This window comes from Candoia aspera, chromosome 1 (genome assembly GCF_035149785.1).
Source record: "Candoia aspera isolate rCanAsp1 chromosome 1, rCanAsp1.hap2, whole genome shotgun sequence".
Classification (NCBI taxonomy): domain Eukaryota; kingdom Metazoa; phylum Chordata; class Lepidosauria; order Squamata; family Boidae; genus Candoia; species Candoia aspera.
Genome location: NC_086153.1, coordinates 17,413,674 through 17,437,232, shown reverse-complemented (window position 1 = coordinate 17,437,232; position 23,559 = coordinate 17,413,674). Strand labels below are relative to the sequence as shown.

General features: G+C 40.4%; 1 protein-coding gene across 1 annotated transcript in view; it reads right to left on the bottom strand.

Annotated features, from left to right (window-relative positions):
* RFFL (ring finger and FYVE like domain containing E3 ubiquitin protein ligase) overlaps positions 1-23,490 on the bottom strand; it is a 41,515-nt gene extending 18,025 nt beyond the window's left edge. The window contains exons 1-2 of the mRNA XM_063298422.1: positions 23,423-23,490; positions 398-582 (exon numbers count right to left, since the gene is read on the bottom strand). Of these exons, the coding sequence (XP_063154492.1) occupies positions 398-577 (180 nt within the window). The 5' untranslated portion in view covers positions 578-582; positions 23,423-23,490. The remainder of the gene's footprint in view (positions 1-397; positions 583-23,422) is intronic.
* Between the last annotated feature and the right edge of the window lie 69 nt (positions 23,491-23,559).

Below are 23,559 nucleotides of genomic sequence, written 5' to 3'. Positions count from 1 at the left end.
TGCACTGAGCAGGGGCTTGGACTAGATGTTCTCTGTGGTACTTTTCAACTCTAGGATTCTGTGCTCTTAACTTCCATGAAGCTACAAATACCAACCATTCAAAGCAAAAGTAGGAATTGGGTCCTCTCCACCTGTGGTCTTCTATTCCCATCAGCCCCAACCAGCATGACCAACTCAGATTACAATTTGTGAGTTGCAAATCTCTGATTTAATCTTTAAACCTTATTAGATTTGTTTAAAAAGTTTGCAGCGTTTCTACTCTGCAGCTCGATCTGCTTCAGTATATGATGTGAGGGTTTTAAGTCGTCCGGCACTGGCACTGAGTGCTGCATACACTAAATAAGGCTAAGACGAAGGCCGCTTCCAGTAACGAGTCCCAAGGGATCTTATCACTCACCTTAAGGAAGGAGCTGCTGAAATGCGCCCCGCAGGCTTTGCAACTCTGCTCGGAAGCTGCGGGAGACGGGAAGGAGCTGTAGCCGGCGTTGGAGTATGCTCGAGTTCCTGGCTGTGGGCAATGTTGCATATCCTCAGGCTGTCCATTCAGGCAAAACCAGTTGCAACACGCCGCCCACATGATAGCTGTGAATTTTTTTTTAAAAGTCAGTCAACAGGAAAAAAGAAGCCAGTTTTCTAGGCTTGAAAGGAGACCTTAGAAAGCAGGAAGAAGAGACAGACAACCAAGGCACAGCATAATTTTTCTTGCAATTCAAGAGACAAATTCTCTCTTATACAGAGGCAATTCTGGTAAATTATCTTGTCTCACAGCATGACAAAATGGCTCAGTCTCATTAAGGGCAGAGGCGCTGTGCCCCCTTATTAGCTGGACAACTTCGATTTATAAACATGGGTTCTAAAGACGGGTTGTTCACTTTTGCTGAGCAAGCTCTGCTGGATCCCCTCTCTAAACTTCTAGATTTCTAGATGAGGGAATTTGTTTTGTTCAGCTAAAACGCATTGATTTTAAACCCCAAAACCCAACAATCGAAACTCATACCTTCTAAACTCACTTCATGTGACACTGTTGTCTTTTATAAGGTATCTAAAGGACCAATCTGTACATCTTCGTCTACTTAAATAATTAATCCTTTCTGCTATGATAAACACTTTGACAACCAAAAACAGAGCACCCTTCAATAAAAGTGGGATGATTTCAGCCATTTTTTTCCCTTTAAGTAAAACCTACCCACTGAAAGCAGACCAGAGGAAAAATAAAAATACAGTAATACTAAAGGAAGTTGCACTATCCTGAGAAAAGACAAGGCTGTATTAAAGAGCTGTACACAGGCGCAACATTCATACCCCCACATGCTCCAGAATGTCTTTTCCAAATACGTAGGAGACCAGCGTCTGGTCAGTATCCAAATGCTATCTTCTGGAAGACAGGCAGGATATAAATCCCATAAATGAGTGTGAAGCGGATGTGCTCACATGTTTATAACGGAAAGGATTAGACTCTGAGCTACAAAATCACAAATCCCTTGTTCGAATCTCCCCAGACCTATGAATTCATTAGACTGGCTTCAGCTTCTACAAATCTGAGCAAATTGGAAACGATATACTAGCCCACCTTATAACAATACTATAATAGCATTGCCAACTTTTTATAAGAGTGCTGTACGTATGTAATGGTGTTTTTAAAAATACAGTCCAGTTGTCTACCTTTGTCTACCTCTTCTTAGACAAAGAAAGAGAGGATGATTTCCATTATTGCACACAGACTGACCAGCCTTCCCCTCCTATTCCAATTACTGCTGTCCCTTTAATCAGAGTTCCAGAAGAGCTGTGTCACCAGATCATTGCCCAAACGCTGCCTATGAAGAATAGCTGACAAGCGATATTGCAAAGACTGAGCAACAGTTGTTTCCTTCGGTTCCCTGGTGCTGGTTAAATGGCAGTACCACATCTGCTCCACACACCCCACCAAGAGTGGTCAATGATCAGGAAGTTTAAGGACGACTCCAAATGGAAGAAAGTGATATTTAACTAAGTCTCATAACTCTGCAGATAAAATCTATTGGATCCCATCACTCATAATTAGTATAACACAAATAAATTCAAATTGATCTCAACAAAACTTTCAAGCCATAAATAGACACAGTCCCTTTGTATAGCAACAACAAGCAGCTTTGGAAGGAAGCTGACATCATCAGCGATTACATCTCGGGCCTACATTCTTATACCCACTAACACGTTCTTTGAATATAGAAATGTGACTTTTGAAATACCGGGAGTTTTTCTACTTGGACCTCTGCAGTTTACTTTACCAATAGATACACATACCCCTCTTGGCAGGAGGAACAGCTAAGAAACAAAGGGGACATTCTAATTTTACTTCATATTCTTTTTCACATGTACTGATTTCGGGGAGGGGGGACAAAATTCATGACATAGGATTCTGGGAACAGGAGGAAGAGAGAAAATGTTGTGAATTACAACATGGAACTGCATGTTTTTTCTTGGTTGCCAGCAATACAATCAAAGAGCACCTACTTTACATGGAACAATCTCAACTGCCCTGCAGGGCAATGGTTAGTGTATGTTTTTTTTTTTTTAAACTGTAAGACCAATATAGAGGCAATGTTAAATTTCCTGCAGCAAAATGAGAAACCATCTTACGATTTTTGTCACAGGGGATTCCACAAAACGCAAAGGAGTTGTAGGGTCAAATGTTGCAATGCGGGAAAGTCTTTTTTTTTTCCCCTCCCAAAACTTCAGAAAATCTGCTGAAAATCTGAATAGCCAACACTGGACCCAGACCAGTATCTGGACCCTGTGATTATAGTTTCAACTTTCATCAGCATGTACAGTTAATGGGATATGCCTGCTTTATATTATTATTACTTATTCAATTTAATATAGCTGCCCACTTCTTAATGTACCAGTTGCCAGATCAAAGGCAAAAGACAATAGCAAAGAACAAAAGGAAATTCTGTATCCTAGAAAATAAATTGTGGAAATATTAGTAGTGCAAAATAAGTAACTTGCCCTCTAAAATTATTTTAGTAGCAACTTCTGTCAACTAGAGTTCCAGCCTATTATTTCCTAAGCCTCAAATGTTCTGAACCAGTTTTTGAAAATTATTGTTATGAAAAAGATTTCATAGTGACAAGGTGTCAAAGCATCAAGGAGAAAAGAAGTGAAAGTTAAGACAACTATTGCTCCATTTACTCAAGGAAGTAATTGCAATAGGGAAAAACTAACTGTATGAAAGGTCACATGATTCATCTAGCAATGCACAACAAGCCAGTATGACCAGCAACAACATTTTGACTCAGGAGCCCAAAAAGTTCCATTTGACTTAATTCAGTGAATTTCAGATTATTCCACAATTAAACCAGACGAGCAGTTAGTCCCTCACTCAAGAAAAGAAATTGCTCCTTCCAAGCAAGTGATTTGCTAAACCCAATACTCAGCCACCTATCTTTAACTGACATGTTTTAAGATATACCCTAGACCATACTAGTCCAGCTCATCTTTATAAGAGACAGAATGACCTTAATATTTTAGAAGTTGGATATTAAAATGTTACAGAAATATATATATATGTAACTTATGAAACTATTGATCCATTGACTGTCAATCTGAAAGACAGGCATATGTTTCATGAAGTCAAAATGACTTCCTGGTTTCCAAGCCCTTTAACTGTATGAGCAGCATAACTGAAAGCAGTAAAAGGACTCCCTGCTTCTCAGACTAAAGCCATCAGTGTCACTCAAAATGTTTATATACATCTATAAACAAATCACCCCATACTTTTACCCAGTTCGTAGTTTACCTATATACCCCCACACACGTACCCTTATACATGCGATCTGGTTTTCTAATTTGACCTTCAGATATAATCAAGAGGTTTTCCAAAAAAGCAGCAAAACCATCACAGTGGTTGGCGTTTATTTTGGGGTTAGTGTAATGCACGAACTCACTAACTGTTTAGCATTGTCTGTGAACCAGGATACTATGGCTTATTCAGCAAGCCACAGTTGAAGTCTCTTCACTTAGCAGTGTGCATGAATGCAGCCACTGCCATGAATTAAAGCTCATTAAGCTAACCAAACCTTGATGCACCACTGCTCTGAAACGGCAAAACCAGCTTCATCAGTTCACTAGGGATGGGTTTGGATTGCTTCAAAGCAAAACACAAAGCCGGCACAAAACTCTGAATAGCTACCAAAACACAGGAAAGGTGATATTTTACTGAGAAAAGGTGAAGTTGCAGATAAATGGCAGTAAGGTGGATTTTAGATGTTTAAATTCATTATCAGAAATAAATTATCAACAAAATAGTATATATTAACTTACTTCAGTTTTTATCTACTGCCTGAAACCAAGACTGCTTCACTTCCTTCTGTTTATGAACATCTGCCGTATGTAGCTGGGATTTGATCAAAACTATCTTTTGTGCTCTAATTAGTGACACAAAGAGGGAGGGAGGGAGGGTCCAAATAAGAAATTAACAGGGAAACCTTTTCTTTAACCAGGTAAGAAGAATACTGGTGGCTGAATCTAAACTACTATAAAATGCTGCTTTAGTTCTGCCCTGCACAGAATCATTATATCTTTCATGGAAGGAAATGTCATTTTTCAGAATGCAAGTTGTGCTATGATTTAAAATGTTACATTTGGCCTGGCAGGAATCTTTTTAAAGCTAAACAAAATAGGTGCTAATGTAGGATGCCCACTAGTGACATTTATATATGTATATACATTTCATAAGCAATGTTTTACCAGTCCTTATAGGAAGCTCTGTGAAGCAGACCAACATTAAACTCATATTGAGCAGTGTTCAGATCTTGATGGGGAAGCGTTAACCCCAATTTTTACACAGTGACCTAATTCTGTTCTCTGACATCTTTTTGTCTGGCTTGTCAGAAGAAATGTCATTTAGTTTGGTAGCAGCTTATGAATTTAATAATGCAGACTAGAAAGCAGGAGGTTGTCCTGTTTCTACTAAATGCAGGTACTGTATTGTAGAATGCTAGATATAGTAAGACCAAAAACAGTATTGCTGTCATTCATAAAGACAAATTGTCTGGGTACACTTACTGCTGAAGCCAAAATATGATTGGTGTGGTTTGGTTTTAACGTGTTATAAACAGCCAGCCAACTGTGATTTATTTAATAATCTATTGTTATATAAACCATAGCTCAAAAAATGTGCGAGGCCAGCTATTTGCTATCTATTCTCTGAAACATTTGCCTCTGCACACAGGGACGTAACACAGGACAACCATCTTAACAGGGCCTTTGTGGGACTTTTTTTGAGAATAAATAAAATATATTTATTTTTTATATAACATAAAAACTTTATAGTAGCACTTAATGAAGTTTGGCTGATCTCAACAAGCTGAACAAGTTGGGACCTAGTTAGCACTCAGATGAGATCACCAGGAAATTCTAGAGTTGCAGACTAGATTCAGAAGTCCAAAAAAAAAAAATATCCAGAAAGAAGGCTGTGGTAAGCCTCTCCCATATTGTTTAAAGAAAGCCAACAGCTGAACTTGACTCAAAGGAGTCTTAAGCTTTTTTTTTTTTTAAATCTAAGGATACCCAGAGCCACTAAAACACACAGAATCCTATCAAGATGTTATATACCATAGCCACAAAAATAAATCTTAGCAGGAAAAAAAAAACCTTACATTTACCCCACAGCCTTTTTTTTATCATGTTGCAAGAAGTGAGCAATACTGGAACCTGTGGGGTTTTACTTAGGAAGCAAGGCTATCATGTAACCACTAGAACCAGAAAGGGCCTGTTTTGCATGCCCATCACCTATTGTCCTCTAATACTCATCCCAATACATGGAGAAATTCACACAGAAGAAAGAGGGTCTCAATAGGGCAGCACTGATTTTGTAGTCCACATAAGCCACAAAATAATGCCAATCTTGACTCAGAAGAAGTAGCAGGTTTGATTTTTAAAAAGATGAAGGCATACCTTCTCCTTGTAAGAGAAGGTGACATTTAATATGCACAGGATTGGTTTTACCATTTACTGTGTTAGGTATAATGGTTAAGGCACCAGGCTGGAAACCAGGAGACTGTGAGTTCTAGTTCCGCCTTAGGCACGAAGCCAGCTGGGTGACGTTGAGCCAATTATTCTCTCTACCTATAGGTAGTCTTAGGTATTCCAAACACAGCTATTTCATGGGACCAGTATTTTCTAGAATTAAAAATAATTCTGTCAAACAGGAAATTCTGCTCAGGATAACTTAATAACAAAAGACGAATCAGGAAGATAGTACATTTTGATTAGCCATGTAGAAAAGCAGAAATATGGATCCAGTAATATATTCAAGATTATTTAAATAATGCTAAATTATAGTTTTAATTTCTGGGAGCATCCATTACAAATTGTAGTCACTTGCTAAACAAGCCAAAAATAAATGGCTTGTTAACAATCAAGACTTTGTGTTAAACCATGACCAGTAATCCATAAATCAAGAACACAGCAAGAATCCTCTTCCTAGCTGTGCAGGCAGAGGAATGGGGACCAAATGAGGTACAATGTCAAGGCTTTACTTCCAGAGCTCATACACGCAACATTAAATCCTGACTTAACATCAGATGGTTATGCAGTCATAGATTAGATTCATGTATCACATTAATCCATAATGTGGTTTGTTTGATACTGGCTTAGCATGTTACAAAAATTCTGCCAATATATTTATGGTGTAATGTATGAACCCAGCCAATTGTGGTTACTCAATGTATGTTTAAGCAAACCAAATGTTTACATTTAACGAAATGCAGGAACTAGATCAAAGAATTAAAATAGCTCAGTTGTCACATACAGGTAGTTCTCGCTTAATGACCACAATTGGGACCAGAATTTTGGTTGCTAAGTAAAGCAGTTATTAAGTGAATCCAACCTGATTTAACAACCTTTTTTGCAGCAGGCGTTAAGTGAATCACCATGGGCATTAAGCAAACCACATGGTTGTTAAGTGAATCATGCAGTTTCCCATTGATTTTGCTTGCCAGAAGCCGGCTGGAAACATTGAATATGGCAATCACATGACCACAGGATGCTGTGACAGTCATAAATGTGAACCGATTGCCAAGCACCCAAATCGTGATCACGCAACCACGGGGACGCTGCAACAGTTTTAAGTGTGAAGACTGGTTGTAAGTTTTTTTTTTCAGCACTGTCATAAGTCTGAACAGTCACTAAACAAATGGTTGTTAAGCAAGGACTACCTGTACCTCAATACAGTGACCAAACTCAATATAATGCAAACATGTTTACCTTAATTATGATTTTTTGATAAATCACAGAGATCTGGTTCACAGATACACCATGCCATAAACTATGGTTTGGACAAAAATAAATGCCAACTGGCTAGCCAGTCCAGTCATCCTGGATTGTTAATTCTGGCACATGAAAATGCGTGGATGTGTCATTCTCAGATTGCAGATCCGTTTGCTTCTGTGCAACTGTGTTTAAAATGATAAAGTGAAGGAATGAGCAATATCACAAGTGAAGAACAAGACAGATGGTAGAGGGAGGAATGGGGAAAGTGGAAGAGAAAAACATCAAAAAGAAAGTAGAAGATCTGAAGACTGTACCAGCTGGTGCCTGCTAGATCCTGGATGGTGATGAGAGAAGAGCAGTCAGTGCAGTAACAGTGGTTTGTGACTAGCAGGTGACAGTCCCAGCAAACAAAGAGCATCAGCCAAAAAATTTGATGGCACTGGGTTTGTGTTCAGTGAAGGAGAGTCTGTATAGCTGCAGCTGCCAATGAAGAATCGTACAGAGATCAATGGAAGGGCACTGAACAGCGGCATCATTCTCACCAAATTGAAAAAGACAGTTGGCCTGCAGAAAGACTTTCTATTCTGCTGAGCGTATGTGTGCTGATGGCACTTGGGCTGCCTTAGTTAGTTGCTGATGATTTTAATTGTTGTTTTTCTTTATAGTGTAAACTGCCTCAAGTCCTTTTGGAAGTTGACAGTCTGTAAATTGTATATATAAATGAATAAGCAAGCAAGCCAGCCTATGAGTCTCAACAGGTGGAGTCACATACCACATTAAGCGAAAATGAAGATTAAGATTTGGTCCTGCTTCTAATGGCACTCTTCTTCCTAGTGACACTTAAGCAACAACAATAACAAAAAGCCAGAGCTACAGGCAAGCCATTTCCTACATACCACAAACTTTTTTGCCTGATGCACTTAAGAGTATGTATTGTATATCTGGGGATATATAGCAACATTAAATACAAAGTTGTTGGACCAGGATCCAAAACTCTATGGGCCTTCTGGGCATAGCATTAAAAAGAATAGAGCTGAATGAAACTCCTTTGCAGTTCTTTTCTTTTCAGCACTGTCCTGTTGTAATAGGCTGATCTGAAGTTAGATAATGAAAGCATCTTATTGAAGCTAAGCTAGCCTGGATCGGGTTAGCTCCTGGGTGGAAAAATACACTGCATCCCAACATACATGGTTCTGGTTTCATTACGGAGGAATGCAGGATATAAAAACAACCCTGGAGGAAGCAGATCACCTACACCCACTTCAGTCAGGGTTCAGTACCGACAGCATTAATTGCTCTTGTTGATGACCTGCGGTAGAGCCAGGATGGAGGTAGTGCATCCATCCTGGTGCTCCTTGATCTCTTAGCAGCTTTCAGCACCATCAACCACAATATCCAATTGGACCTGCTTTGGGGGTTAGGAGTAGGAGGCACTGTTCTGGAGTGGAGGCACTGTTCTGCGCTGGTTCTCCTTTTTCTGTGATCAGTTTCAGTATTGACAGGGTGAAAGATCACGTCCGCGGCTCCTCACTTGTGGGGTGCCACAGAACTCAGCTGTCTCTCCCCTTTTGTTCAACATCTACATGAAACCACTGGGTGGCAGCCATCGGTTTGGGATCAGGTATCGTCAATATGGTGATGATACCCAGATATAATTCTTGACTCCAGGCAAATGATGCTGTTGAAGTCCTGACCCAGTGCCTGGAGGTTCTGCAGGCATGAATGGGGAGAAACACACTCAGGCTCAATCCGGACAAGACTGAGTGGCTTTGTTTGATTCCCCTGGTTTTGGGGACATTCCATCTTTAGTCTTTAATGGGATTGCAGTTCTCCACGCAAGACTAGCATGCAATCTAGGGGTCCTCTTGGATTCACAGCTCCTGCTCAAAGAGGAGAAGACAGCTGTGGCCAAGAGGGCCTTTGTACAGGTTCATCTGGTGTGCCAGATTCCCATTTCTGGACTGGGAGGTTGTCAGCCCAACCAGGTAGAGCAGACTAAGAAACCAGTGCCATATAGGTCAGGACTACTTTTATTGTAACAACTATAGTTAACAGAACCTTGCAAGTCTGAAGATGCTTCCTCTTCCCTCATTTTATCCGTGTAAACTTGTCTGAGACATTTTCTCAGATAACTTACTTTCTTGGCCCAGGCTCAAGCCCTGCTTATCTGACCATTGCCTTGCTAGTGGCTCTTCCTTCGTCCTTCAAGGCCATTCCTTACGTCTTCTCCAGAGGCTCTTCAGACAGTAACTCACTCCTTGAGCACCTCTCGACTGACTACTGTAATGTTTACATGGGGCTGCCCCTGAAGACTACTCAGAATGCAGCGGCACAGGCAGTGATGGGCATGTCGTGGTACGCACATAAATTCCTCCTGCTTCATGAGCTGCAGTGGCTACCAGTTCACTTCATGGTACAATTCAAGGTGCTGGTTGTCACTTACAATGCCCTACATGGTATAGGGCCTGACCCATTGAGGGACTGCCAGTCTCCATGTTTCTACCCATCTGGTGAGGTCAGCAAGAGTAGGCATGCTCCAGATCCTGTTGGTTAAACAGTGTCACTTTGCAGGACCCAGGGAGCATCCCTTCTGAGTGATGGCTCATGCCCTGTCAGAATGATATCCCACCAGAGACCCATCTACTGCTCCTACCCTTTTGAATTTCCACAAATTTGTTAAAGGCTTTGGACTAGGATGGTGGTTGAGCCACTTTGGGTTTTGGTTCTGTCTTCCGGTCAGCCAAGCTCTTTCTTTGATCTACATCCTCTCCTCATTTATCGACCGCAATACGTTCCAGCAACTTTGTTGTTAAGTGAAATGGTCACTAAGCAAACTATGTAACTTGAGAGAGATGCTGTGAAGATCACTGGTTGCTGTCATCTCATTTAGATAAAGTTCTCTCATGCAGCAATGCCAGTGCAGCAATGCCATTGTTACTCTCACTCTGGCATGCACTGTTGTCAGGCACAGAAATTTGGTCATTAAGTGCACACATTGGTCAGAAAATGATTTGTTTATACAATTTACTACCATTTCTTACCATCGTATTTGTGAATGGTCGCTAACGAATATAGTCAAGGAGTGGCTGAATGATCTTTTCTTTTAAATTTTTAATTGTAAAGTGCTCAGAGTCACTATGGAGTTGGGCAAAACTGAAATAATAAAGAAATAAAATAAAATAAATATATACCAAACATCCCCTCCCCCACTCAGAAGAAATTGGTTAAAAGCTCATGTGTGACAAGGCAGCAATGATATCCAAACAATTCACTGTCTTAAGCAAAGTGCTCCCACTAACATAAACATGACCTTCCAGGATCCTTCTGCTTTTACACTCATTTATTTGTAAGCCTTCTACGGGGCTTACACAAGGGGACTTTTTAGTGGACAGAATTAAGTATGTCCTTAATGGCATTGCAAGCCTACCAACTTTATGCACCAACCAGAGCCTTTATAGCAGGGTTTCTCAACCAGGGTTCTGTGGCACCCTAGGGTTCTGTGAGAGGTCACTAGGGGGGCCCCTAGGAAATCACGATTTATTTAAAAAAATATTTCAAATTCAGGCAACTTCACATTAAAGAGGTAAGTTTCATTCTTTATTTTCAGTTTAAGAACACTGCTAATGCATACATACAGGTCTACACATGAAACGAATATAATAATTTTGTAACTTCTGGCCTATATTTGAGCCTGAATGTGCAGGGGTTCCCTGAAGCCTGAAAAATATTTCAAGGGTTCCTCCAGGGTCAAAAGGTTGAGAAAGGCTGCTTTATAGGCATGCTGTTTAATTGGAACATGAGGTATGCCAACATATTCTTTAAACAGTTACAAGCAACTCTACATTAGCAGCAATGGGATAAATACTGTTCTGTATAAATCCAAGTCACCATAAGCTCTAATACTTTCTGTCAATGCATTAAGCAACCTCCACTGTGTGGCTGCTTCAAAACATTCCAGCTGAAAGGGCCTGCTGGTATTTATCACAGCTGTTTCTCCCTAATGCATTTCCATAAAAGCAGCAAGACTACCAATATCAAAGAAAAGCTATGTCTCTGTGGCAAGCACAGTCATAAGTTTAATCTCCAGAGTGTCCATTTAGAAAAATCATTAGATACAGCACTACAAAAGTCTTCCCAGTCCCCCGAAACGTTGGAAAACAAACAATGCTAATTTAAACAGACCAGATCCAATTCATTAGTTGCACCTACAAATCCCACTTCTATTGCTTTCTTTACTAAAGCCTGCATATATAAATGCCTACAGCAATTTCTCATATTTCTTCTCAGTAAGAATTCTCCAGTTCATGCATGAAAATACAAAACAGCACCATCAATCAGGAGGACAACATCCTACAAAGAAAGGACACATGGAGGAAAAGGGATACTGGAATTAGCGTTCCTCATTTCTTCAAAAATTACAAAAGCTTGGTTTGTTAACCCAGTTTGAGGCCTCCTTGCCCAAGAAAACTATTGTCATGCTCCCAGATCAAACATTCCTAGAACATCTGATCGGACTCGCATACATGAATGAAGTCAACGCGTGTCAAGACTTGCGAGTTGGTAAAGCGGGAGGGGGACAACCAGGAGTGTGAAAGCAACTTGTTTGGGCTATCTCTGGCATCCAAGGTCGAGCTGCTGAGCTGCTGGAGACATCTGCACAGAACTGAACAAACTGGCATGAGAAGGAGAGCTGCATACTGAAGAAGGGGGAGGGGTTAGGTTCATTGGGCTGTTTAACTTGGAGAAAGTATGGGAACTTCTGTACTGCATGCTACACTCCGTTAAAGAGATTTCTACTTTAATCACATATGAATCGAACTTAATGGTAAGCTGAGTAGGGCAGTCATCACAACCATATTAAACCTTAAATCCCAGTTAATAAAATGCAACGTACAGGTAGTCCTCACTTAACAATGATAATTGGGACCAGAATTTCCATCGCTAAGCAATGCAGTCATAAAATGCAATATCGTGTGACCACATCACTTAGTAACAGCAATCCCAATTGCCATTGTTAAGTGAGGATCACACGTTGATAAGCGAAGACCACACGTGACCACAACTTGCGACTTCCTGCTGGCTTCCAGCAAGCAAAGTCAATGGAGAAGCCAACAGGAAGTTGCAAGTCCCAGTGTCATGAATACTGATCATGAGCAGGAAGGGGCCCCTATCCAAGGGGGAAAATGCATGTGTAGTTTAGAGAATTTGAGCTGTCATTCAAAGAAACCCAGAACAGACCCCCCCTTGAGTTTTGGGGTTTATCTGTCTGGGTTTTTCCACGCTTCTTCAGTTTGGTAGGATTTTCTGTCTACAATAGCAGTAATAAAACACTAGAGACTTCTTCCTCGTCTCGGAGTGGTCCTTGCTTAGTCAGGACACCCAGTCACGACAAGCCTTTCCTTGGGTGGCTTGCAAGCAGGCCAGCAGATGGGAGAGTGCTACAGAGTGCGGGCAGGCAGGGAGTGGGTGCTGCAGTGCAAGTGCAGGTGGGTGGGGGAGTGCTATAGAGTGCAAGCAAGCAAGCAGATGGGTGATACAGCCCAGCACAAGCACAGCTCAGTGGGTGCTGCAGGCATGCATGCACTATGAAGTATGAGATCCCTGGGATCTCATACTCTATAGCGGGGCTCCTCAGGAGAAAAAGCGATGGGAGAGTGACTTGGGACCTTTCCTGCTGGCTTCTCCATTGACTTTGCTTGTGGGAAGCTGGCAGGGAAGGTTGCAAATGGTGATCATGTAAACATGGGATGCTGCAACTGTCGTGTGAGCTGGTTGCCGAGCACCCAAATCGCAATCACGTGACCGTGGGGGTGCTGTGACAGCCGCAACTTCGAGGACTGGTCATAAGTACCACTCATTCACTGATGTCGTTACTTTGAAACGTTGCTGAACGAGTGGCAGTCAACTGAGGACTACCTTATTATGCAAAGGCTGAACCATATTATAAAGTGATGGCCAACTTCATACAATTTGCTAAGATAATAGCTGGGTTACCATAACCCAGCCTTGTGCAGGTGCCTCAGGGCTCTACCCTCTCCCCACTCCTATTTAGCATCTACATGAAGCCACTGGGTGAGGTCATCCATCAGCATGGAGTGCAATATCAACAGTATTGGGTTGATCAAGTGATGCTGTGGAGGTCCTTTCCAAGTGCCTGGAGGCTGTGAGGATCTGAATGGGGGAAAACAGGCTTCAGTTCAATCCTACGTCCCCAGGCTCCTGAGATATTCCATCTCTAACTCTGCTTGGGGGTGCACATCCCCAGTCAAAATTTGTGTGCAGTTTGGGGGCCCTCCTGGATTCACAACTCCTACCCAAAAGAGGTGGCAGCCATGGCGAGGGGGGGCCTTTGCACAAGTTCATCTTCTACATCAATTGTGCCTATTCTTGGACCAGGAGCGTTGCTCATGGTGACTCATACTTTGTCACTTCCTGTTTGGATTACTGTAATGCACTCTACATCAGGCTGCCCTTGATGAGCATTCAGAAGTTGTAGCTGGTCCAGAATGCAGCAGCATTAAACATTATTAGCAAGATACAGGTTTCCCACGAGCAAGTTCCTAGTTGGAAAACACATACACACACAAATTCAAAAGTTCACACTGGCACAACTATTTCTAAACAGACTCTGCTGATTACTACAGCAATCATTTGAACACCTGCTCTAATGTTTACAAAATCTCCTTTCAGAATGTGCTGTGACCTGAAACAACTGAGATACTTTTAATGCCCTGCCTATACACAGGCCCTAGTACTTTCTAGGCACCCACCATCTATTATTCTGAATGATTTCTATATTGCTCTTCTTTCCAAGGAGCCCAAAGTGGTTTACAGGATGGTTAGAAACACTATTTTAAATAAATCCAACAAATCCCAAATACAATTTTTTAAGGGGGTGGGAAAAGCAATATACAGGCAATGTAAAAGACTGCCTAGTCCTGGAGGAGTGATCCCACAAATGTTGCATTAACTACTAAAACAAATGACCATACATTATTTCTGCAGCACAGCACTTTCAAAACATGGATGCTTTCTACTATTAAGAAATACTAACTAGTACTCTCATATATCCTGCATGATGACAAAGACTCCCTATTTCTCAAAAACCAAAACTAGTGCCATAGTGTAAAAAAAAAGGCCTTAGAATCAATCATTCCAAGTAGTATGGCAAAAGACACTTGCCTAAACTTTGGTTCTCCAGAGCCAGTTAGTGAGAGTATCACACAGGACTAAAATGTAAAAAGTCACATTTGAGATGAGCTGACAATTTACATGGACATATCTATGCAGTTTTCTTAGAATGATACAAAAGTTTGCAATTGCCTTTTGATTTTCCAAAGCTAGGTAGACTAATCGTAGAACACAGAAAACCATAATGTGGCTAATGAGCAGCATGTTGATGCTGGTTGCTTCAAACTGCACTTTGAATGCATCAATTCTTCTTACAAGAAGATGCAGCTAACAAACCATGGACAGCTCTATCTATGATTTGTTTTATTTATTTTATTTACAGGAATCGAGAACTCTGACTTGTTCTCCTCAAAAGATACCAGATTTCCTGGTTCATACATACTATCCACTGAGCTCTCCATGACTTCTTAGCTGTCCCTGTCTGCAGGAGAAGCAGGCAAGCATAATCACAGCAGCATGGGCTATCATACTGTTTATTCATTGTTAAGCCATATGACGCTCACTGTGCTACGCAAACTTTCCCAGTATAAGGCAACTTAGCTAAACGTGTTCTTCCAGGACTTCAATCATATTCTACACTTAACAGAAATGGGACCGATTGAACTAGTACTAACTAGTTTTGAGCCTATGCAACTATTGACAATCAAGTCCTGCCACCCTAGGAACATGAACGCTCGGCAGGTTTCCTGAGCCTATGAAGAACAAAAGAGCACTAGAGAGTATGAGTGAGGTGTGCATTATGCAAGATCAGAAATTATGTCATCATAGAAGATGGAATTTGCAGCAAGAATTGACAGTGGATGATTATAGTTTCTCAATATGGAATGGAAATTTCTTTGCACCACTTCAATCAGACCAATTCTAATGACATTTGTCAAAAAAAAACACCCCTCAGATAACAAGATTAGGAAAGATGCTAGAAACCAATTGATAGTTGACAATACTGGAGTAGGGTTAGGGTGAACTAGTGGCTTCATCAGAACTTCTGGCCCTCTGATTTTCTTTACAGTAGTTGTAAGTATAGGTGTGAATTAACCTCTTACTCTATGGTTACAACATCACTTACGTTTTTTTATAATTATTTTTTTTCTAATCATCAAAACCATATAATTTCATTTTTTTCTGTTTCATGCAAGAAGTCTATAAGGGGTTTGCAGTCAGCATTAAACTCAGATAAAGTCTTTTCTCTGATCAAAGCTGTCAATTTGGCCAGCAAGTTCCATCATCTTCACCATCCATTCCTCCATTGTGGGTAATGTTGAATCTTTCCATCTTTGTGCATATAATAGTTTCACTGCAGTTATCATGTATAAGAACAAAGTTCCATGACTTTTTTTCATCTCTTTATCAATCAATCCCAAAGCTCTGGTTTCAACTCTATATTGATCTTTAAAACCTTCTGAATTAGTATATGTAATTGAGCCCAAATTTTCTGGCTTTTTTACATGTCCACCAAGCATGGTAGAATGTCCCCTCTTGTTGTTTACATTTCCAACATAAATCTGAAGTGCCTTTATACATTCCAGACAGTTTTCCTGGTGACATATACCAACAATACACCATTTTATAAAAATTCTGTTTAAGATTATAACATAATGTAAATTTCAATCCTTTCAATCACATATTCTCCTACTGTTCCACTTGTATATTGTAACCAGAATTTTACTCCTTTTTTTAATCATACATTCTTTCACTTGTTCTTCTTCTGTTTCAAATTTCAATAGAAGTTTAGACATTTTAGCAATAACATGGTCATCATTTGTACACAGTTCTATTCCTTTATGTTTTCTTTCTTTTTTTCCCCTGTACTTTTGGCTTTGTCTTTTTCATCTCTCTTTTTGTTATTCTAAATATTAGTTCTTGTTAAGTTTTTATCTTTCTTTTTTAAAATTTTAATAAAGTTATATTTTAAAAAATGAACTTGTGGCCCTCCAAAGGTTGCCAACTCCCAGCAGCCTCAGCCAGCAGGTCCAATAGAGAAAAGTGCAACTTCATATCAGAATGTGCAGGTATCTCCGGTATCCTCACAAACTGCAGCAGGCTAGGAAGGACAATTCTCTTCCAAAACTTCTGACAGGAATAAGCAAGATGCAATAACTGTATTAGCGATATAAATAGGTTCAAAGCAAGAGTTGTCTTAGAATCCAGTAGCAATTCAGATTGACATCTGCTTTCTTACCAGTGAAGAGTGGATCAGTCTATGATTTTCCCCCTTGAATTATCCACAGAACACTTTATCAGATTTGTAATCAACCTAACACAGCCTTCCCCAAAGCATACTGGTGGTAATGCTGTCACCTCATAGCCAAGCCAAGACACTCATTGGAGGCTGTGAAACACTGATGAAACTATAAGATAAGCAGCTTTTACCTTACTTACATTATCCACAATCTTAGTTCTTATCTAAATGCTGTTACCTCAAGACAATGTGATTCGCTGGGAAAGAAACCTTTCAACTATCACATATACACATGCCTTCTGTCTTTGACCATTTGATAGCATAAGCCACATGTAATTTTTCCCTGTTTTTTTCCTCAGAAAGCATCATAAAGACTGTGCTCTCTAATGGGTAATCAGGAGAAGCATAGAAGACACTTTACAATTTTTTTAAAACTCGCAATTAGAATGCATTTCTACTCTTAAGCTCACTAGAAAATAAATTCCACTGAATTCAAGTAAACATGACTATTTATTCTGGATTCTCCTTTAGCTTGTAAAGCAAAAATCAGAGCTTAAAATTATTTAGGGGCTCCAAAGCATCTTTGGTTAACTGTCTCTGTAACACAAACCCCTGAGGACCTTATGGTAAATTCCATGAGCTAAGTAATTCTCCTCTAGGTTATACTTCATGTGAGTGACACCAGACAGCTCAAAGCATAAAAATTTAGATGTCAAAATTACACAGAAGATCCTTAATCTGGGACTGTACACAACTTTGTCCAAAACTGTTTAGCTCACAATCTTCAGCCTTTTATCTGTTTCTTTAAATAGCATAGCTGCAGCAAATGCACTATTCATCTCCCATTACATTATACAGTATCAACATTCCCATTGTTAGGGTTTCCCATCTACATATGTATAAGTTGCCTTGAGATAATAGCTGCATCAGAGAATGAGAGACAAAGAACTGGATGTGCTGGTCTGTACTTGTCACCCATATATTCTTAAGTACAGCAGACACTACAGCACTCTATACACTTCCAGGGTCTTCTTCTAAAGGAAAACAAGTCTGGTAACCACTGCACCCGAGAGCTTCGGAATCCTCAAGGAAAGTGAGATACGTGTAACACTACCAGTAACAAAGCTCAGGAGCGCACAGTGATGCTTGAATATTATGCTGTTTTCACTACTTAACCATCACTGTGCGCTCCTGAGCTTTGTTACTGGTAGTGTTACACGTATCTCACTTTCCTTGAGGATTCCGAAGCTCTCGGGTGCAGTGGTTAGTATTAAAGAGGAAAGTCTCTAGGTGCTCTAGTGAACCGAAGGGCTTCACAGCTGGGAAACACAAATGTACACATGTGTACTTTTGTGGGGAATGGGAAAAGGCACAAAGAAGGAAAAGGATATACAGAAGCTACTCAGCCCTAGCTCTAACTATATCATAACTGTTGTAAAGAGAAATAACTAAGGAAGCAGGTGAGCGGTAAACAAATTAGAAGACGTGACAGCAGTGAAGGCTTAGGTGAGGTCAGAAAGCATCTTCTTTAAATATTTAAGGCAGCAAAAAAACCCTGTAAAATGAAGACAGAACATGTTGGCCTAAAGAATATTGTAATTTTGATAAAGAGCAACAGAACATCAGAGGAGGGGGTTAATGTATGGCCTGGAATCCCCTAAAGAATGACATTGTTAACTAGCATTCTGAGCATACATATTCCATGCTGTAGCATTTTGTTAGGTTTTTTTTTCCCTTAACATTTCCCACCAAAATATCACAAACAAAAGTGGAGCAAATTAATTGTCTAGTAATAAAGGTAACACATAAAAAATATCTTTAAGGTCGGAAGGGTCTCTGCACCAGATGTTGTTGGGCCTACTTTAATATGTTTTAGCTTCACCTATTCTGTTCCTGCACCTGCACTCAACTTCCTTTCACTACTAGTTACACAGAAGCCTGTTCACATAATTCACTAAGCAATAATGTCATTGTGGGTTTGGGCTTAATGTATTTTGTCAACTTACTCCAATTTTCCCCAATCTAGACACTCTCCAGATATATGGACTACCCCCTAGAAATTTCAACAAGGGCTAGGCTGGCTAGGAAATGAAGTTTATATACATGGAGGACCTTCAGGCTGGAAAGGCTGACCTAGCAACTATGGCTTGTAAATCATGGTTTATGGCTTGGTTTTGTCCTAACAGCCAAGAACCACGCTGAGACAAGGAATAGGTCTCTAGTGCTTTATTACTGCTACATTAGACAGAAAATCCTAACAAACTGAAGAAGCATGGGAAAAACCCAGACAGATAAACCCCAAAGGTTAAGGCGGGTCTGATCTGTGTCTCTTTGAATGGCTGCTTAACTCCTCAGTACTACGCATGCATTTTCCCCCCTGGATAGTGGCCCCCTCCTGCTCACCATCAGTACTCATGACAGGTTTGTTATGCAAATCCAGCTAATTGTGGCTAATTTGACTTTGTCAAGCAAACTAGGGCTGCCAATTCATGTCAAACTTCCACATAACTTTAACCAAGAGTGGAAATTTAAGACCTAATACATTTTTTAAAGTTTAGACATCTAAAACTGCTTAGCTCATTCATTATTGCATCCAGTATAATGGGGGGCAGGAAAATTGTGCCACCACTTGGACATTGTTCAACTACAGTTCCAAATATCCATAAGTGCTGGCCATAGGGTCTGGTTGGATGGGAACTGGAACTGGAATTTGACAAAAACCGCCCAGAGTCCCCTTTTCGGGAGAGATGGGCGGTGATAGAAATTTGAAAAATAAATAAGTAAAATCTGGAAGTTAAAAAACAAAAACAAAACTCTGGACACTGTAAAAGCTAACAAATTTCTTACTGCCTAAGCCAAGGGTCAACAAGGGACAGACATTGTGCAACCCCATATGACTGTATACAAAGATGTGGATGCCAAATTTTTTCCGGGGGGGAGATGTGTATTTTAATACAAAAATGGTAGAAATGGTAAAATCTTGTTTCAGCTATTTTACCTCAAAGATTTAATGCCATTTCACACGAGAACACTAAATGCCTGAAATTTTGCCCATCTAATTTTTAAGATATTTTAAAAGAAAAATTGGGGGTTCTACAGATAATATGTGGAATATCATGGGTGCGTTGAAAGCCTTGGTCCCTGTGTTGCAGACTTGTGGCATAAATTTTCATGCATCAGATTCATGAAAGCTTCTACCAAAGTAATTGTGTTAGTCATAAAAGAGCTCTAAACTGCTTTGTTGTTTTTGCTGTGAGACTAACAAGGTCAGTCCTCTAGGGAGTCACAGTTTCCACATTCCTGTAATACAATTTTTCCCAACTGAGTGTCCTATAAATGTGATGCACTACAACTGCCATTATCCATAGAGAGCACTGGCTATTTTAAGAAGGTAGTTGCAGCCCCAATATATTTGGAGACAGAAGATGGGAAAAATATCATCTAATACCTTGGCTAGATGACTCTAAAATGCCATAAATCAAAAGGAGCCTGGTAGTGTCTTTTCAGTAACAAATTTTATTAAAAGGCGTAAGTTTTCATCCAAAGAAGTGAGCTGCAGTTCGTGAAAGCTTATGCCTTCTAATAAAATTTGTTAGTTTGAAAAAGTGCTACCAGGCTCCTTCTGATTTTGGGCTACCATAGCTCTCCTCCTCTTATTGTCTAAAGATTATGTCACTTTAAAAATAATTTCCGTAAGTTTGAGAATCCAGCTATCTAAATCAGACCGTAAAGAATACCGCTGTATTTTTTACAATTTTTTTACAATTTATTATCATATTTGTACATATGTGCTGAAGAGCAAATACCTCCGCTGCTGCAGTATTCTGTTTTGTACCAAGCCTATTAAGTTGTATGAGATCACAACATTCTAGCCTTGAGAAACAGCAGACATTTAACATGTAACCATCTCTGTGGGCTGTTTCTTCTGAGCAATTACATTACTGTAATTGCACATCACAAGTCATCATGCAACACTGGCTACATTTTTATCAAGATCTCATTACACCCAAGAAGAATGTAAAAGCCATGTTAATTCATGGAATGTGTGCATTTCCTGTTACCCCATGCAACATCATCCAACAAAATCAACAGGCAGCTAGTCAAGATTATCTCAAGGATCAGTTCTGATCTTAAATGGAGTTTGCTAATATACTGTTGTTTTCTCAACTGTTTACTTGGGGTAAACAAGAAACCAAACACAATTTTTCTAAACTATATACAGTTCAGGAGAATGCTGAAATTTAAGACCAATTTCCTCTTGTTCCTCATTTATGTCAGACAGAAAACAAGGAAGAAAGTCTTCTGTTACTTCACAAGTCTGAGGGCAACCCACACATCAAATTACACCACCAACTGTTTAATACATACCAGTTTTAAATGTATTCAACTGCAAGGAAAAAATAAACTCTGCACTGCAAAGTGGTGATGAAATCCTGGAAAAAGACAACACAAACCTCTTCACGTTGTTGTAAGAAACTAGGAAGGATATATCTATGTAGGAGGAGGTGAGCACAACTCTCCCACCTACCGTATATTTTCCGTGTATTTTGGATATGAACTTCCACCATCCACAATTGCTCAATGTGGCTGGAGCTGACAGGAGATTTGATCCATCTAAAGTGACCTTGTATTTGGGGCGATATTTGGAGAAGAATACAGTTTTGAAGTATTAACCTATTATTATAGTATTACAATTAACAAAGAGTCATCATGTAGCAATAGTATCTGATTGATAACCTCAGGTTCCACCACCTATTTTGAGGCCCTAAAGAGCTTCCTCCAGAAAGAGCAGGTCATTTGATCTCGGTTTCATTTAATTTTTTGGAAGAATGGGAATTTTAAGGGGCAAAATGAATAAGCACTGCAAAAATATTAAGCACTCATTTCATTCCTAAGGGAACTCTTTGGGCCATTTTGTTTAGCTGGGGGTTATTTTATGGAACAAAATTTGCCCCTTAAAATCCAAAACCCCCAAAAAAACCCTACCTACTCTAGTGATGTCATTTTACCAGCCAGTCCTTCACTGGTGTTTGGAAGCCCAAAATACTTTTCTTAAAAATGTGTTTTAAAAAATCCCTGCTACAAGAAAGTTGTATACCCAAGAAAGCTGGATTCCAGCTGTGAGCAGCTTATGCTCTAAGAAAAGAAAGTTAGGTTATATAAATTAGAAAATATTTATTTTGTTAGATTTATATCCCACCTTTCATCCAAGAGCTCAAGGTGGCCTACACAAGGATCTCTCTTCATTTTATCTCCACAATCCTGTGAGGTAGGTTGTGCTGCAAGATCATAACTAGCTCAAAGTCACCCAGTAAGTTTCCATGGCTAACGGTGGACTCTGAACCTGTCTCCCTGGTCCTTAACCACTACACCACACTAGCTTCTGTTTCAGCTATACATGTTGGGAGTGGGGGTTAGTTACAGGTTTACATTGGAAATAAGATGTAGGATGGGGTCAAAAGCATTGTGGAAATGTTAATTTTGAGAAAAATTAGAGCATTTTGTAGAGACAATTCCAAGCACAGAGGCAGTAATGCTGGAAAAGGCAGATCTCCTGAAGAGAAGAAGGGAAACCTTTGAACTGTAGAAGAAAAGAAATGGACAAGATAAGGTGGACATAGAGCCATCAGGTTTCTGAAATCAAGGACAAGGAGCTTATGCTGGATACAGGAGCAGATAAGAAAGCCGTGGAGGGACTTAAGAAAGCTATCGTGTGATCACTATTATTTTTACCATTAATCATAACATAAAATAAAAAACACAATTTTGTCTACAATCCAACTAATTGGATTAGTTGTTTCTCGAGATGGGCGGTGTAGAAATATGATAAATAAATATCAAACCAGAAAATATTTTCACAAGCTATTTTTCCACTGCATTTGGGGGCATCACGCAAATGAACAGACTGCAAAAAAAGATCTCTCAACTTGATTACCAGCACAGTAAACAGAAGCCAGACGTGCATGGGATCTTAGGGACCTTCCTCTCAGTTACCAGAGATGACATCAGCTGGAAGGCGGTGCAGACCAACCCTCCCCATCCTGGTGTTCTCCAGCTGCCACAGGCTTCCCCGGCCAGCTTGGCTGTTGGGTAGACCCAGCCCATCTGGAGAACAGCAGACTGTAGGGCTGGAAGTATAAATAAATATTCTTGCAGCCTTCTTTGTACATAAAAGCATCATGCTGTTTTTTTCAATATTTCGGCTTTCATAAAAAAGAATAATCTTTATATATGATCAAATCACCACACCGCCTGAGTCACAGCTCATGCCCTGCTTTCTGGGCTTTCAATGCCTTTGCTATTGATCCACGTTCACAGTCAAGAAGTGTATTTTGTTTCCTGAGGGGAGGAGGAGCATTTCCAACTGAACAAGCTTCCCCAGCCTGATGGCCTCCTGATGAGCTGAGCTACGACTCTCATCGGTCTGCAATTGCATGGCTGCAGCAGCTGGGAATAGTGGGGTTATAACCCAACACACCTGGAGAGCAACAGGTTGGGGAATACTGGCTGGGGCTGCGAAACAGCGAAGCCAAACTTCAGCAAGAGATCAAGGAAGTGACACATCACCGCCTTCGAAATGTGTTTACTCTGAAGTATATTCTCCCGAGTTTAACTGGGCTTACACTAGCCCATGGCCTCTAATCACATTCATTTTCCCACATCTTCCTCCACACTCCAGACCTTAGATACCCCAACCACCCAACCAGCGCGGCGTCCTTCTAAAAAAGCAGCAACCAAGGAGATTTTCTTCTGATTTCTGCTGCCATTTCCTGACCGGCTTCTACTCTCCCTCCTTACATTTCACCACCGAGAAAGCCTCACTCCCGACCTCCGCGACACGGCGGCGCCTCCTCCTCCCTCGAAGGCCAGGCTCCAACTGCTTCAGCTAGTTAGAGAAGTGGGCGGGGCCAAGGTAAGGCGCCACCCCTCGGCCG